At 40.4% G+C, this 13,661-nt stretch overlaps 1 protein-coding gene across 6 annotated transcripts in view; it reads left to right on the top strand.

Moving 5' to 3' along the window:
* Positions 1 to 13,661, top strand: part of LOC133631183 (receptor-type tyrosine-protein phosphatase mu-like) — a 578,559-nt gene that overhangs the window by 284,655 nt on the left and 280,243 nt on the right. For all 6 annotated transcript variants that reach the window (XM_062023331.1, XM_062023329.1, XM_062023328.1 and 3 more), the window contains one exon: positions 9,484 to 9,792. In XM_062023331.1, coding sequence (XP_061879315.1) covers positions 9,484 to 9,792 — 309 coding nt within the window. The remainder of the gene's footprint in view (positions 1 to 9,483; positions 9,793 to 13,661) is intronic.

Genomic DNA, 13,661 nt, shown 5'->3' with positions numbered 1-13,661 from the left:
TCTCGGTTATTACATGGCCAAACATTGTGGGTAACAAACTTTATATTGTCGTGCGGTATCGACTACCCAAACAAAGAATCCCATGCGTTGGTGACTCGGCATCTGTGCTTATTTATTTGAGAAAACAGCATTACAACTCTACCTGAAATTGTATCAAATAACCCATCCCTTGTGTGGTGTTCGGGTCTGTGGGACCCGTTTTCATTTTTTATTAAAAGAAAAATGATACAATTAATACATTTTCAAACTGAGACTCACTGACTTTGGCTCATTTTCTGTGAAGAACATATATCAGAATACATATTTAATGACCACACACCATACACCCCCCCTACACATTTATATTACATGTCCGGGTCCACTGGACCCGGGGCTAATAGAAGTGTGGAAATGTATGTTCTGTGTACCACACACACACACACACACACACACACACACACACACACACACACACACACACACACACACACACACACAGCAGGCCTAGACAGGAGGAGGACAGAGTGTAGGTACACAGAACATCAGAGGGTCAAATGTGCGAGAAAATGAGAGCAGACAGTGTTGACAAACAATGTCGCAACCTTGTGTGGGAAGCGCAGGTGCAGAAACACAAAAGAAGAATCCCTGTGGGATGCAGAAGCTGGCAGAGAAATGTTCCGTGCAACGTTCATATTGTTGTTACTCAGCCAGCGTTTGTGGGTCTGATGGACCCCTTGCATTTTGTGGCTTTTAATGCCTCACAATCAAACACTTTTATGTTCAAATACTGAACAGATGTTTATTGGGATAAGGTAAACATCTGTTCAGTATATCAGACCCACAAACGCTGGCTGAGTAACAACAATATGAACATCACACAAGGGTTAATCCATTCTTAACATGTTCATGAAAGTTCAATCAAAATCTGCCCATAATTTTTTGATGCATCTAAAGCAGAATGAAATAAATTGAGTAAAGCCTCTTGTCATTCATCCACTGTATTTGTCTCTGTGGATGGAGGCGGACACATTTCGAGCCCCTCGCCGTGACTATAAATAGTATATTGTGTCGACAAACTTGTTGTAAGTACACCTCTGCATAACATTGTGTCGAAAATAATGAATTCCTTCACTGTCTGTCACTAGGGGTGTAACGGTACACAAAAATGTCGGTTCGGTACGTACCTCGGTTTAGAGGTCACGGTTCGGTTCATTTTTGGTACTGTAAGAAAACAACAAAATATGCATTTTTTGGTTATTTATTTACCAAATGTGTAAACAATGGCTTTATCCTTTTAACATTGGCAACACTATAATAATTCTGCCCACGTTAATCAACATTAAACTGCCTCAAGTTGTTGCTCAGATGAAATAAAATGACAAAACTTTTCTTCTACATATAAAAAGTGCAACATTGAACAGTTTCAAGTCAACTCATCATGCTTAATTTATTACAGCATTTGGGAAGCCTGTAGTTGATTTATTATGATGTAAATGTTATATTTGTATCAACATGTGATAGCAGGGACCCTGCCATTCAAAACTAGGCTGCTGCATTACTAATGATTCATGGAACTATAGCTGAAAAAATGGTAGAATAGCATTAGGAGAGACTATTCATCCCTGAACACCATGGAGTTCATGTGGGATTAATGATGCACTTACATTATTATATCAACTATCAGAGACAGAAACTCTTCATTTAACATAATGTCCTTTTTTGCTGCTTCAACACAGCTCAATCAACACAGAAAATGGTCAAGTGAAATAACAGACAGACAGGGCTTTGCTGTCCGTAACACACACACACACACACACAATGCAAAATAAGCTAACGTTATGCTAAAAGCGAATTAGCCTTCATCTCAAGACAGGACTGCGAGCGAGCTGAGCTGCCTTTTTATATTTCTAGAAGGTCAACGGGCTCATAGTGATGTTACTAGTAGTTGACTGGGAGGTGTTTATTATCATGTGGGGAGAGTCCGCTGCCTGATGCTTACCTGCTAAATGCTAAGCACAGACTACATGCGCTCTGAATACGCACTGCTGATTGGCTGTTACCGCTCTGTTTGTAACCAATCAGATGGTTGTGTGGGTGGTACAATGCTGGGTGCTGTGTAGAGGACTGACAGAAACAGAGGCAGAAGGAAACTCGTTCGGTACACCTGTGAACCGAACCGGAACCCCCGTACCGAAACGGTTCAATACAAACACACGCACCGTTACACCCCTATCTGTCACACATTTTTCTCCCATTCTAACAAACATTGTCATCGCAAATGAATCAGAGACACTTTCAAGCATCACCAGTCTTTAAAAGTGGATGTTTTTTTTTTCTAAAATTAAACATTTTGAGACATGGAACACAAGTTATGATTGAACGTTGTCAGCAGATTCACCGCAGGGAGCCAGCGGTGCAACAAATAAAGAAATACAAACGACAGAGATAAAAAAATGTTTAAAAAAGTCCTACTAACAACCAAATGTAAACATTTAGCTGTTCCTGCTGAAAAATGATATCTCCTCCATGTGTGCTTGCCGTTGACATTAGACAATTTATCAGTGGCGTTCCACCAAGATGAAAGTGTGACATCCTCCACAAATCACAGCACCCGGGCTTGTCTGCTTGAGAGTCACACTTTGCCGCTTTTGTCATTTCTCTTTTTTCTTATTGAAAGCGTCGGCTTTAATTGGATTGGTGCGGCCGACCACCCTGCGATTCTCTCCCGCCGTTCGCCGCGTCCCCTTGCCCGCTGAGTGCAGCCTCCAGATAGTTCCGCAAATAAAGAGGTTTAAACCTTCCATTTTCTGGTCGGCTCACCCTCCGTTTGCTTGTGACTTCTGGCTTTTTCTTGGAACTTGTTCTAGTTTTTCATCTTTTGGCCATTTTTTTCCACTGCACGGTACCTACTTGGCTCACTTAGCATAGCTTTACTTGTTAATGATGCCCTTCCCTTTGGCAAAACCAAATACTAGAAGGTACTGTTTCTAGTACATGATCCTCCAGGCTTCCTGTAGAACTTGCACCTGGCTCGCTGACAACAAGCTATCCATCCACTTGGGTAAAACAGAATCCATCCTGTTTGGGTCCCACATCAAACTTAAGAAAGTCAATGACTTCACCATAAAAGTAGGTGACATTGTTATCACCAGGAAAGATGAGGTCACCTACCTAGGTTCCATTCTAGAGGCTAACCTTTCCTGTGATAAAATGGCAACCAAGGTAATCAAAAAGGTTAACCAACGAGCGAGATTTCTCTACAGAATTTCCTCTCTGGTCAACAAAAGCACCTTGAGGATTCTGGCGGGAACTCTCGTTCAACCCTTTTTCCATTACGCATGCACCTCCTGGTACCCTAGCACCTACAAAACCCTCAAATCTAAACTCCAAACATCCCAGAACAAGCTAGTCAGATTACTTCTAGGCCTCCACCCCAGATCCCACCTCACTCCTACCCACTTCTCTAAAGTGGGCTGGCTCAAGGTGGAGGACAGAGTTAAACAACTTGCACTGAGCCTAGTCTATAAAATCCGCTACACCTCCCTGATACCGAAGTACATGTCAAACTACTTCCTTAACGTAAATGACCGCCATAACCACAACACCAGGGAGAGCTCCACTAACCACGTTAAACCCAGATTCCGAACTAACAAAGGTCTTAACTCATTCTCTTTCTATGCCACATCAATGTGGAATGCGCTCCCAACAGGTGTAAAAGAAAGGGCATCTCTATCCTCCTTCAAAACCGCAATAAAAGTTCACCTCCAGGCAGCTACAACCCTAAACTAACACCCTCCCCGGATTGTTAATAATCAAATGTAAACAATCAAATCCAGATACTTTTTCTTATTCTCTCTCTCTCTCTCTCTCTCTCTCTCTCTCTCTCTCTCTCTCTCTCTCTCTCTCTCTCTCTCTCTCTCTCTCTCTCTCTCTCTCTCTCTCTCTATGTCCACTACTTGATGTCCATATCCTACCCCCCCCCCCCTCCACACCCCTGATTGTAAATAATGTAAATAATTCAATGTGATTATCTTGTGTGATGACTGTATTATGATGATAGTATATATGATAGTATATATCTGTATCATGAATCAATTTAAGTGGACCCCGACTTAAACAAGTTGAAAAACTTATTGGGGTGTTACCATTTAGTGGTCAATTGTACGGAATATGTACTGTACTGTGCAACCTACTAATAAAAGTCTCAATCAATCAATCACTTGGCATAGCTTTACTTGTTAATGATGCCCTTCCCTTTGGCAAAACCTGATACTAGAAGGTACTGTTTCTAGTACATGATCTTCCAGGCTTCCAGATTCGGCATTGGTATTGGGTGTCACTATGTAAAAGCGCTTTGAGTCACTAGAGAAAAGCGCTATATAAATATAATTCACTTCACATTGTAACATTTGAGGATACACATGTTGGACACATATGCTCCACAGTCCGCTTTTGGTTGCAGCACTTCCTTTTTTTTTAGCTGCCCTCAGTCTCCTCTTGGATAATGTTGAGAAACGTAGGACACCTTCCTTGTCCTCCAGACATTTGTTAGGTTGTTTCATACATACAAACCCCGTTTCCATATGAGTTGGGAAATGGTGTTAGATGTAAATATAAACGGAATACAATGATTTGCAAATCCTTTTCAAGCCATATTCAGTTGAATATGCTACAAAGACAACATATTTCATGTTCAAACTCATAAACTTTTTTTTTTTTTGCAAATAATAATTAACTTAGAATTTCATGGCTGCAACACGTGACAAAGTAGTTGGGAAAGGGCATGTTCACCACTGTGTTACATGGCCTTTCCTTTTAACAACACTCAATAAACGATTGGGAACTGAGGAAACTAATTGTTGAAGCTTTGAAAGTGGAATTCTTTCCCAAGAATTCTTTCCCATAAGCAGGGGCGTCCATGAAAAAGACGTTGTTTGATGGCAACATATGTTGCTCCAAAAGCTGTATGTACCTTTCAGCATTAATGGTGCCTTCACAGATGTGTAAGTTACCCATGCCTTGGGCACTAATACACCCCCATACCATCACACATGCTGCCTTTTCAACTTTGCGCCCATAACAATCCGGATAGTTCTTTTCCTCTTTGGTCCGGAGGACACGACGTCCACAGTTTCCAAAAACAATTTGAAATGTGGACTCGTCAGACCACAGAACACTTTTCCACTTTGTATCAGTCCATCTTAGATGAGCTCAGGCCCAGCGAAGCCGACGGCGTTTCTGGGTGTTGTTGATAAACGGTTTTGGCCTTGCATAGGAGAGTTTTAACTTGCACTTACAGATGTAGCGACCAACTGTAGTTACTGACAGTGGGTTTCTGAAGTGTTCCTGAGCCCACGTGGTGATATCCTTTACACACTGATGTGGCTTGTTGATGCAGTACAGCCTGAGGGATGGAAGGTCACGGGCTTAGCTGCTTACCTGCAGTGATTTCTCCACATTCTCTGAACCCTTTGATGATATTACGGAGCGTAGATGGTGAAATCCCTCAATTCCTTGCAATAGCTGCTTGAGAAAGGTTGTTCTTAAACTGTTCAACAATTTGCTCAGGCATTTGTTGACAAAGTGGTGACCCTCGCCCCATCCTTGTTTGTGAATGACTGAGCATTTCATGGAATCTACGTTTATAGCCAATCATGGCACCCACCTGTTCCCAATTAGCCTGCACACCTGTGGGATGTTCCAAATAAGTGTTTGATGAGCATTCCTCAACTTTATCAGTATTTATTGCCACCTTTCCCAACTTCTTTGTCACGTGTTGCTGCCATCAAATTATAAAGTTAATGATTATTTGCAAAAAAAAAAAAAAGTTTATGAGTTTGAGCATCAAATATGTTGTCTTTGTAGCATATTCAACTGAATATGGCTTGAAAAGGATTTGCAAATCATTGTATTCCGTTTATATTTACATCTAACACCATTTCCCAACTCATATGGAAACGGGGTTTGTACTCATAAAAGTTCCAATCAATCAGTCATGTTATGACCTCATTTAGTGAGCATTATCCACATTTATTTAGAATCCCAACATGCCTCATCTTAAAATCCCACAAACGGTCTCATAACGCCGGGCTGCCTCTCCAGGGAAACGGGTGAAATAGAGCTCCGGCTCTTCCCTAATAGGTGGTAAAGTGTTAAGTTCCAGAGAAATAGGCTGCAAATGTAACCTGGAATGGAAATTGATCCTATTACCTCCGGCAGCCTTGTTGGAAAGGTGGGGAGAGGAAGAAAAGAGGATTAGGAAAAGGCCAGGGAGGGGGGGGGCGGAAAAGGTGTAGAAAGGTACGTGTTTGGCGGTGATAGGACGACAGAGGTGGGGGAGTTGTGTCCCGCCTGGACTGCGTATCAGCTGGCGTAAATGGCCAGCTACCAAAGACGGGGAAAAGGCAGGAAAGATGGCGTCCTGCGGAGAGATGATGCACCTCCTGCTATGTGTTGCTGGCGTCTGCTGTGAGCGAGCAGCAGCAACATGACTTAGAAACAGGAAGCAGCTTCAAACAAATGTAACCGCGTGTCAAATGCACTGCAAAAAGTCAGTGTTCAAAAACAAGAAGAAAAAATACAAAAATGAGGGGTATTTTATTTGAACTAAGCAGAATTATCTGCCAATAGAACAAGAAAATTTGGCTTGTCAAGACTTTCCAAAACAAGTCAAATTAGCTAACCTCAATGAACCCAAAAATAGCTTAAAATAAGTATATTCTCACTAATAACAAGTGCACTTTTCTTGGTAGAAAAAAAAGAGACCTTTTTGCTCAATATGTTGAAAAATATTCTTAAATGAAGTAAATGCTAGTGCCATTATCTTGACATAATGATATGCGCTCGGCATGACATTTCTTGAAACCAGCAAACTTATACTAAAAACTAATTTATTGTTCTTAATGGAAAGGCAACAAGGCAACATCTTGTTACTCTCGGGGTCTCCTAGCCGCTCAGGCAAATCATGCACTGCAAAAAGTGAAATCTAAGTAAGATGAAATATGTCAAATAAGGGTGATATTTGCTTATTTTCTGTCTGATAAGATCATTCTTCTCACTAAGCAGATTTGATGTTAGAGTGTTTTACTTGTTTTAAGTGTCTAAATGATGTCAGTAAGATATTACAGCTTGTTGCTGAGATTTGATGAGCTATATTGAGTAAAACATGCTTGAAACTAGAATATCAAGTGTTGTGTCATCAACACTCACAAGTAGAAAACTACTTTTTTTAAAGTCATCATTTCTTACTTCAAGCATGAAAAAAAAAAATCATGACTTTGACACAATTGTGTCTCATAATTAAAACAGATGACGACCAAATTTACTTTGCTGTTTTATTTTCAATGTAACAATAGAAAACACATACTCATATAGTAGTACAGTTGGCACAGTACAGTAAACCGACAGTTCATATTTAAACATTTAACATTTCTAACAATTTTGAACAGAAATAGTTCATGCACATTCAGATGAATTCTTCAAAATTGCAATGAAAAAAATGTGGCCGGGTGCCGGGCTGTATATATGCACACTAATTGACTGAAAGAGCACGCACTTGGTGCGATGATGTCATGTTATCCATGGAAAAATGCATTTTTAGACAATATGATTTGCCTGAGCGGCTAGGAGACCCCGAGAGTAACAAGATGTTGCCTTGTTGCCTTTCCATTAAGAACAATAAACTAGTTTTTAGTATAAGTTTGCTGGTTTCAAGAAATGTAATGCCGAGCGCATATCATTATGTCAAGATAATGGCACTAGCATTTACTTCATTTAAGAATATTTTTCAACATATTGAGCAAAAAGATCTCTTTTTTTTCTACCAAGAAAAGTGCACTTGTTATTAGTCAGAATATACTTATTTTAAGCTATTTTTGGGTTCATTGAAGTTAGCTAATTTGTCTTGCATTTTTCCATGGATAACATGACATCATCGCGCCAAGTGCGTGCTCTTTCAGTCAATTAGTGCGCATATATACAGCCCGGCCCCCGGACACATTTTTTAAAATTGTAATTTAGAAGAATTCATCTGAATGTGCATGAACTATTTCTGTTCAAAATTGTTAGAAATGTCACATGTTAAATGTTTAAATATTAACTGTCAGTTTACTGTACTGTGCCAACTGTACTACTATATGAGTACCTCTTTTCTATTGTTTCATTGAAAATAAAACAGCAAAGTCCATTTGGCTGTCATCTGTTTTAATTATGAGACACAATTGTGTCAGTCATGATTTGTTCATGCTTAAAATGAGAAATTATTACTTTCAAAAAGTAGTTTTATACTTGTGAAGTGAAGTGAAGTGAATTACATTTATATAGCGCTTTTTCTCAAGTGACTCAAAGCGCTTTACATTGTGAAACCCAATATCTAAGTTACATTTAAACCAGTGTGGGTGGCACTGGGAGCAGGTGGGTAAAGTGTCTTGCCCAAGGACACAACGGCAGTGACTAGGATGGCGGAAGCGGGGATCGAACCTGCAACCCTCAAGTTGCTGGCACGGCCGCTCTACCAACCGAGCTATACCGTCCCTACTCTCCTTGTGAGTAGGGATGTCCGATAATGGCTTTTTGCCGATATCCGATACTCCGATATTGTCCAACTCTTAATTACCGATACCGATATATACAGTCGTGAAATTAAGACATTATTATGCCTGATTTGGACAACCAGGTATGGGGAATATAAGGTCATTTAAAAAATAAAAAAAATAATAATAATATTAATTTAAAACATTTTCTTGTATAAAAAAAGAAAGTAAAACAATATAAAGACAGTTACATAGAAACTAGTAATTAATGAAAATGAGTCAAATTAACTGTTAAAGGTTAGTACTATTAGTGGACCACAATCATGTGTGCTTACGGACTGTATCCCTTGCAGACTGTATTGATATATATTGATATATAATGTAGGAAGCAGAATATTGATAACAGAAAGAAATGGGGGGAGGGAGGTTTTTTGGGTTGGTGCACTAATTGTAAGTGTATCTTTTTATGTTGATTTAATAAAAAAAACGATACCGATTATAAAAAAAACGATACCGATAATTTCCGATATTACATTTTAAAGCATTTATCGTACATCTCTACTTGTGAGTGTTGATGACACAACACTTGATATTCTAGTTTCAAGCATGTTTTACTCAATATAGCTCATCAAATCTCAGCAACAAGCTGTAATATCTTACTGACATCATTTAGACACTTAAAACAAGTAAAACACTCTAACATCAAATCTGCTTAGTGAGAAGAATGATCTTATCAGACAGAAAATAAGCAAATATCACCTTATTTGACACATTTCATCTTACTTACATTTCACTTTTTGCAGTGTAAAAAGAAAACAAGTGCAGCCTGAGAAAAGAGCCGCCCGTGTGCCTCGGCATACATTCCAGCCATTTGCCTCCTTTCATTGAGACTAATGTGCAGCACCTGGCGTTTGGCAAAGCCTAATTGATAGGAGCCATGTTGGCTCACGCCTTCTCCCTCTGGTCTCCACAGAGCCCATGCACGGCCCGCGGCGCCTGGAGGTTCTGGACGTCCAGTCCAAGCAGGTGACGGTGCGCTGGGAGCCTCTGGGCTACAACGTGACCCGCTGCCACAGCTACAACCTGACCGTGCAGTACCGCTCCAGGGTGGGCGGCAAGGACCAGACCCGCGAGGAGGTGTGCTACGACACCCAGAGCCGAGACCCGCAGCACACCATCCACAACCTGACGCCCTTCGCCAACCTCAGCGTCCGGCTGGTGCTGCGCAACTCGGAGGGCGTCAAGGAGAGCGGCGAGCTGGAGGTGCAGACTGACGAGGACGGTGAGGCCCGCTTGCGGCGAAATGTGACGAGACATGTCGGTATCATCAATCAATCAATGTTTACTTATATAGCCCTGAATCACCAGTGTCTCAAAGGGCTGCACAAGCCACAACCACATACTTAGATCCCACATCAGGGCAAGGAAAAACTCAATCCAATAGGATGACAATGAGAAACCTGATCTAGCATAATAGTGTGAGAGTCCAGTCCATAGTGGATCTAGCATAATAGTGTGAGAGTCCAGTCCATAGTGGATCCAACATAATCGTGTGAGAGTCCAGTCCATAGTGGATCTAACATAATAGTGTAAGAGTCCAGTCCATAGTGGGTCTAACATAATAGTGTGAGAGTCCAGTCCATAGTGGATCTAACATAATAGTGTGAGAGTCCAGTCCATAGTGGATCTAACATAATAGTGTGAGAGTCCAGTCCATAGTGGATCTAACATAATAGTGAGAGTCCAGTCCATAGTGGATCTAACATAATAGTGTGAGAGTCCAGTCCATAGTGGATCTAACATAATAGTGTGAGAGTCCAGTCCATAGTGGATCTAACATAATATTGTGAGAGTCCAGTCCATAGTGGATCTAACATAATAGTGTGGGAGTCCAGTCCATAGTGGATCTAACATAATATTGTGAGAGTCCAGTCCATAGTGGATCTAACATAATAGTGTGAGAGTCCAGTCCATAGTGGATCTAACATAATAGTGTGAGAGTCCAGTCCATAGTGGATCTAACATAATAGTGTGAGAGTCCAGTCCATAGTGGATCTAACATAATAGTGTGAGAGTCCAGTCCATAGTGGATCTAACATAATAGTGTGAGAGTCCAGTCCATAGTGGATCTAACATAATAGTGTGAGAGTCCAGTCCATAGTGGATCTAGCATAATAGTGTGAGAGTCCAGTCCATAGTGGATCTAGCATAATAGTGTGAGAGTCCAGTCCATAGTGGATCTAACATAATAGTGAGAGTCCAGTCCATAGTGGATCTAACATAATAGTGAGTCCAGTCCATAGTGGATCTAACATAATAGTGTGAGAGTCCAGTCCATAGTGGATCTAACATAATAGTGAGAGAGTCCAGTCCATAGTGGATCTAACATAGTAGTGTGAGAGTCCAGTCCATAGTGGATTTAACATAATAGTGTGAGAGTTCAGTCCATAGTGGATCTAGCATAATAGTGTGAGAGTCCAGTCCATAGTGGATCTAACATAATCGTGTGAGAGTCCAGTCCATAGTGGATCTAACATAATAGTGAGAGTCCAGTCCATAGTGGATCTAACATAATAGTGTGAGAGTCCAGTCCATAGTAGATCTAACATAATAGTGTGAGAGTCCAGTCCATAGTGGATCTAACATAATAGTGTGAGAGCCCAGTCCATAGTGGATCTAACATAATAGTGTGAGAGCCCAGTCCATAGTGGATCTAACATAATATTGTGAGAGTTCAGTTAATAGTATATCTACTTTATTTGTCGTTATTTATATTTTCTGAAAAAATGATGTGATAATGTTCATCAGTCAACTCATTGGTATTAATTTTCAATGTATCAAGATAAAAACAAAATATCAAAATCAAGTTACAGGATGTTATTTATGTAGTTTGACCATTTTCCTCGACTGATGTACTAACATCACGTGGTTTATTTTGTACATATGTAGCATCATCTACAAAGATACAAAGAACTGCTATTGCGATATCTAGTGGCCACATTTAGAACAGCTGTTTCTTCCACTACACCAGAGTTTTTCAACCTTTTTTGAGCCAAGGCACATTTTTTGCGTTGAATAAATGCGGAGGCAAACCACCAGCAGAAATCATTCAAAAACCAAACTCAGTTGACAGTAAAAAGTCGTTGTCGGAATTGTTGGATATGACTTTAAAGCATAAGCAAGCATGCATCACTATAGCTCTTGTCTCAAAGTAGGTGTACTGTCACCACCTGTCACATCACACCCTGACTTATTTAGACTTTTTTGCTGTTTTCCTGTGTGTCGTGTTTTAGTTCTTCTCTTGCGCTCCTATTTTGGTGGCTTTTTCTCTTTTTTTGGTATTTTCCTGTAGCAGTTTCATGTCTTCCTTTGAGCGATATTCCCCGCATCTACTTTGTTTTAGCAATCAAGAATATTTCAGTTGTTTTTTTATCCTTCTTTGTGGGGACATTGTTGATTGTCATGTCGTGTACGGATGTACATTGTGGACGCCGTCTTTGCTCCTCAGTAAGTCTTTGCTGTCGTCCAGCATTCTGTTTTTGTTGACTTTGTAGCCAGTTCATTTTTAGTTTTATACTGCACAGCCTTCCCTAAGCTTCAATGCCTTTTCTTAGGGGCACTCAACTTAGCAATAGATACCTTTTTACCTGCACACTGCCTCCCGCTGTTTCCGACATCTACAAAGCAATTAGCTAGCTGCTGCCACCTACTGATATGGAAGAGTATTACACGGTTACTCTGCCGAGCTCTAGACAGCACCGACACTCAACAACAACACATCATTTGCAGACTATAGTTACTGCTTTGCAAAAAATATTTTTAACCCAAATAGGTGAAATTACATAACCTCCCACGGCACACCAGACTGTATCTCACGGCACACTAGTGGTTGAAAAACACTGCACTAGACACACCAATAAGCTTGTTTATAGATGTATAATATTCTTCATCCTTCTATTTACCACTGCACTATTGTCCCATTAGACTTGCACATACTTATTTACTTGTTTATATTTTAGTTAATTGATATTTATAGTTTACATTGAACAAAGAGAGCACAGTCCACCAAGTCAAACTCATTGTGTGTTAGGCATACCTTGCCAATAAAATTGATTATGATTGTGTGAGGAAGCACATTGTAATGTACAAACGCCGTTTCCATATGAGTTGGGGAATGGTGTTAGATGTAAATATAAACGGAATACAATGATTTGCAAATCCTTTTCAAGCCATATTCAGTTGAATATGCTACAAAGACAACATATTTCATGTTCAAACTCATAAACTTTGTTTTTTTTTTGCAAATAATAATTAAGTTAGAATTTCATGGCTGCAACACGTGACAAAGTAGTTGGGAAAGTGCAAGTTCACCACTGTGTTACATGGCCTTTCCTTTTAACAACACTCAGTAAAGGTTTGGGAAGTGAGGAGACACATTTTTGAAGTGGAATTCTTTCCCATTCTTGCTTGATGTACAGCTTAAGTTGTTCAACAGTCCGGGGGTCTCCCTTCTGCTATTTTAGCTGCCACACATTTTCAATGTCTGGACTACAGGCAGGCCAGTCTAGTACCCGCACTCTTTTACTATGAAGCCACGTTGATGTAACACGTGGCTTGGCATTGTCTTGCTGAAATAAGCAGGGGCGTCCATGGTAACGTTGCTTGGATGGCAACATATGTTGCTCCAAAAGCTGTATGTACCTTTCAGCATTAATGGTGCCTTCACAGATGTGTAAGTTACCCATGTCTTGGCCACTAATACACCCCCATACCATCACACATGCTGCCTTTTACACTTTGCACCTATAACAATCCGGATGGTTCTTTTCCTCTTTGGTCCGGAGGACACGACGTCCACAGTTTCCAAAAACAATTTGAAATGTGGACTCGTCAGACCACAGAACACTTTTCCACTTTGTATCAAAGTATCAAAGGTTGTTCTTAAACTGTTCAACAATTTGCTCAGGCATTTGTTGACAAAGTGGTGACCCTCGCCCCATCCTTGTTTGTGAATGACTGAGCATTTCATGGAATCTACTTTTATACCCAATCATGGCACCCACCTGTTCCCAATTAGCCTGCACACCTGTGGGATGTTCCAAATAAGTGTTTGATGAGCATTCCTAAACTTTATCAGTATTTATTGCCACC

This window comes from Entelurus aequoreus, linkage group LG16 (genome assembly GCF_033978785.1).
Source record: "Entelurus aequoreus isolate RoL-2023_Sb linkage group LG16, RoL_Eaeq_v1.1, whole genome shotgun sequence".
Classification (NCBI taxonomy): Eukaryota; Metazoa; Chordata; class Actinopteri; order Syngnathiformes; family Syngnathidae; genus Entelurus; species Entelurus aequoreus.
This window is presented reverse-complemented; position numbering and strand designations above follow the sequence as displayed.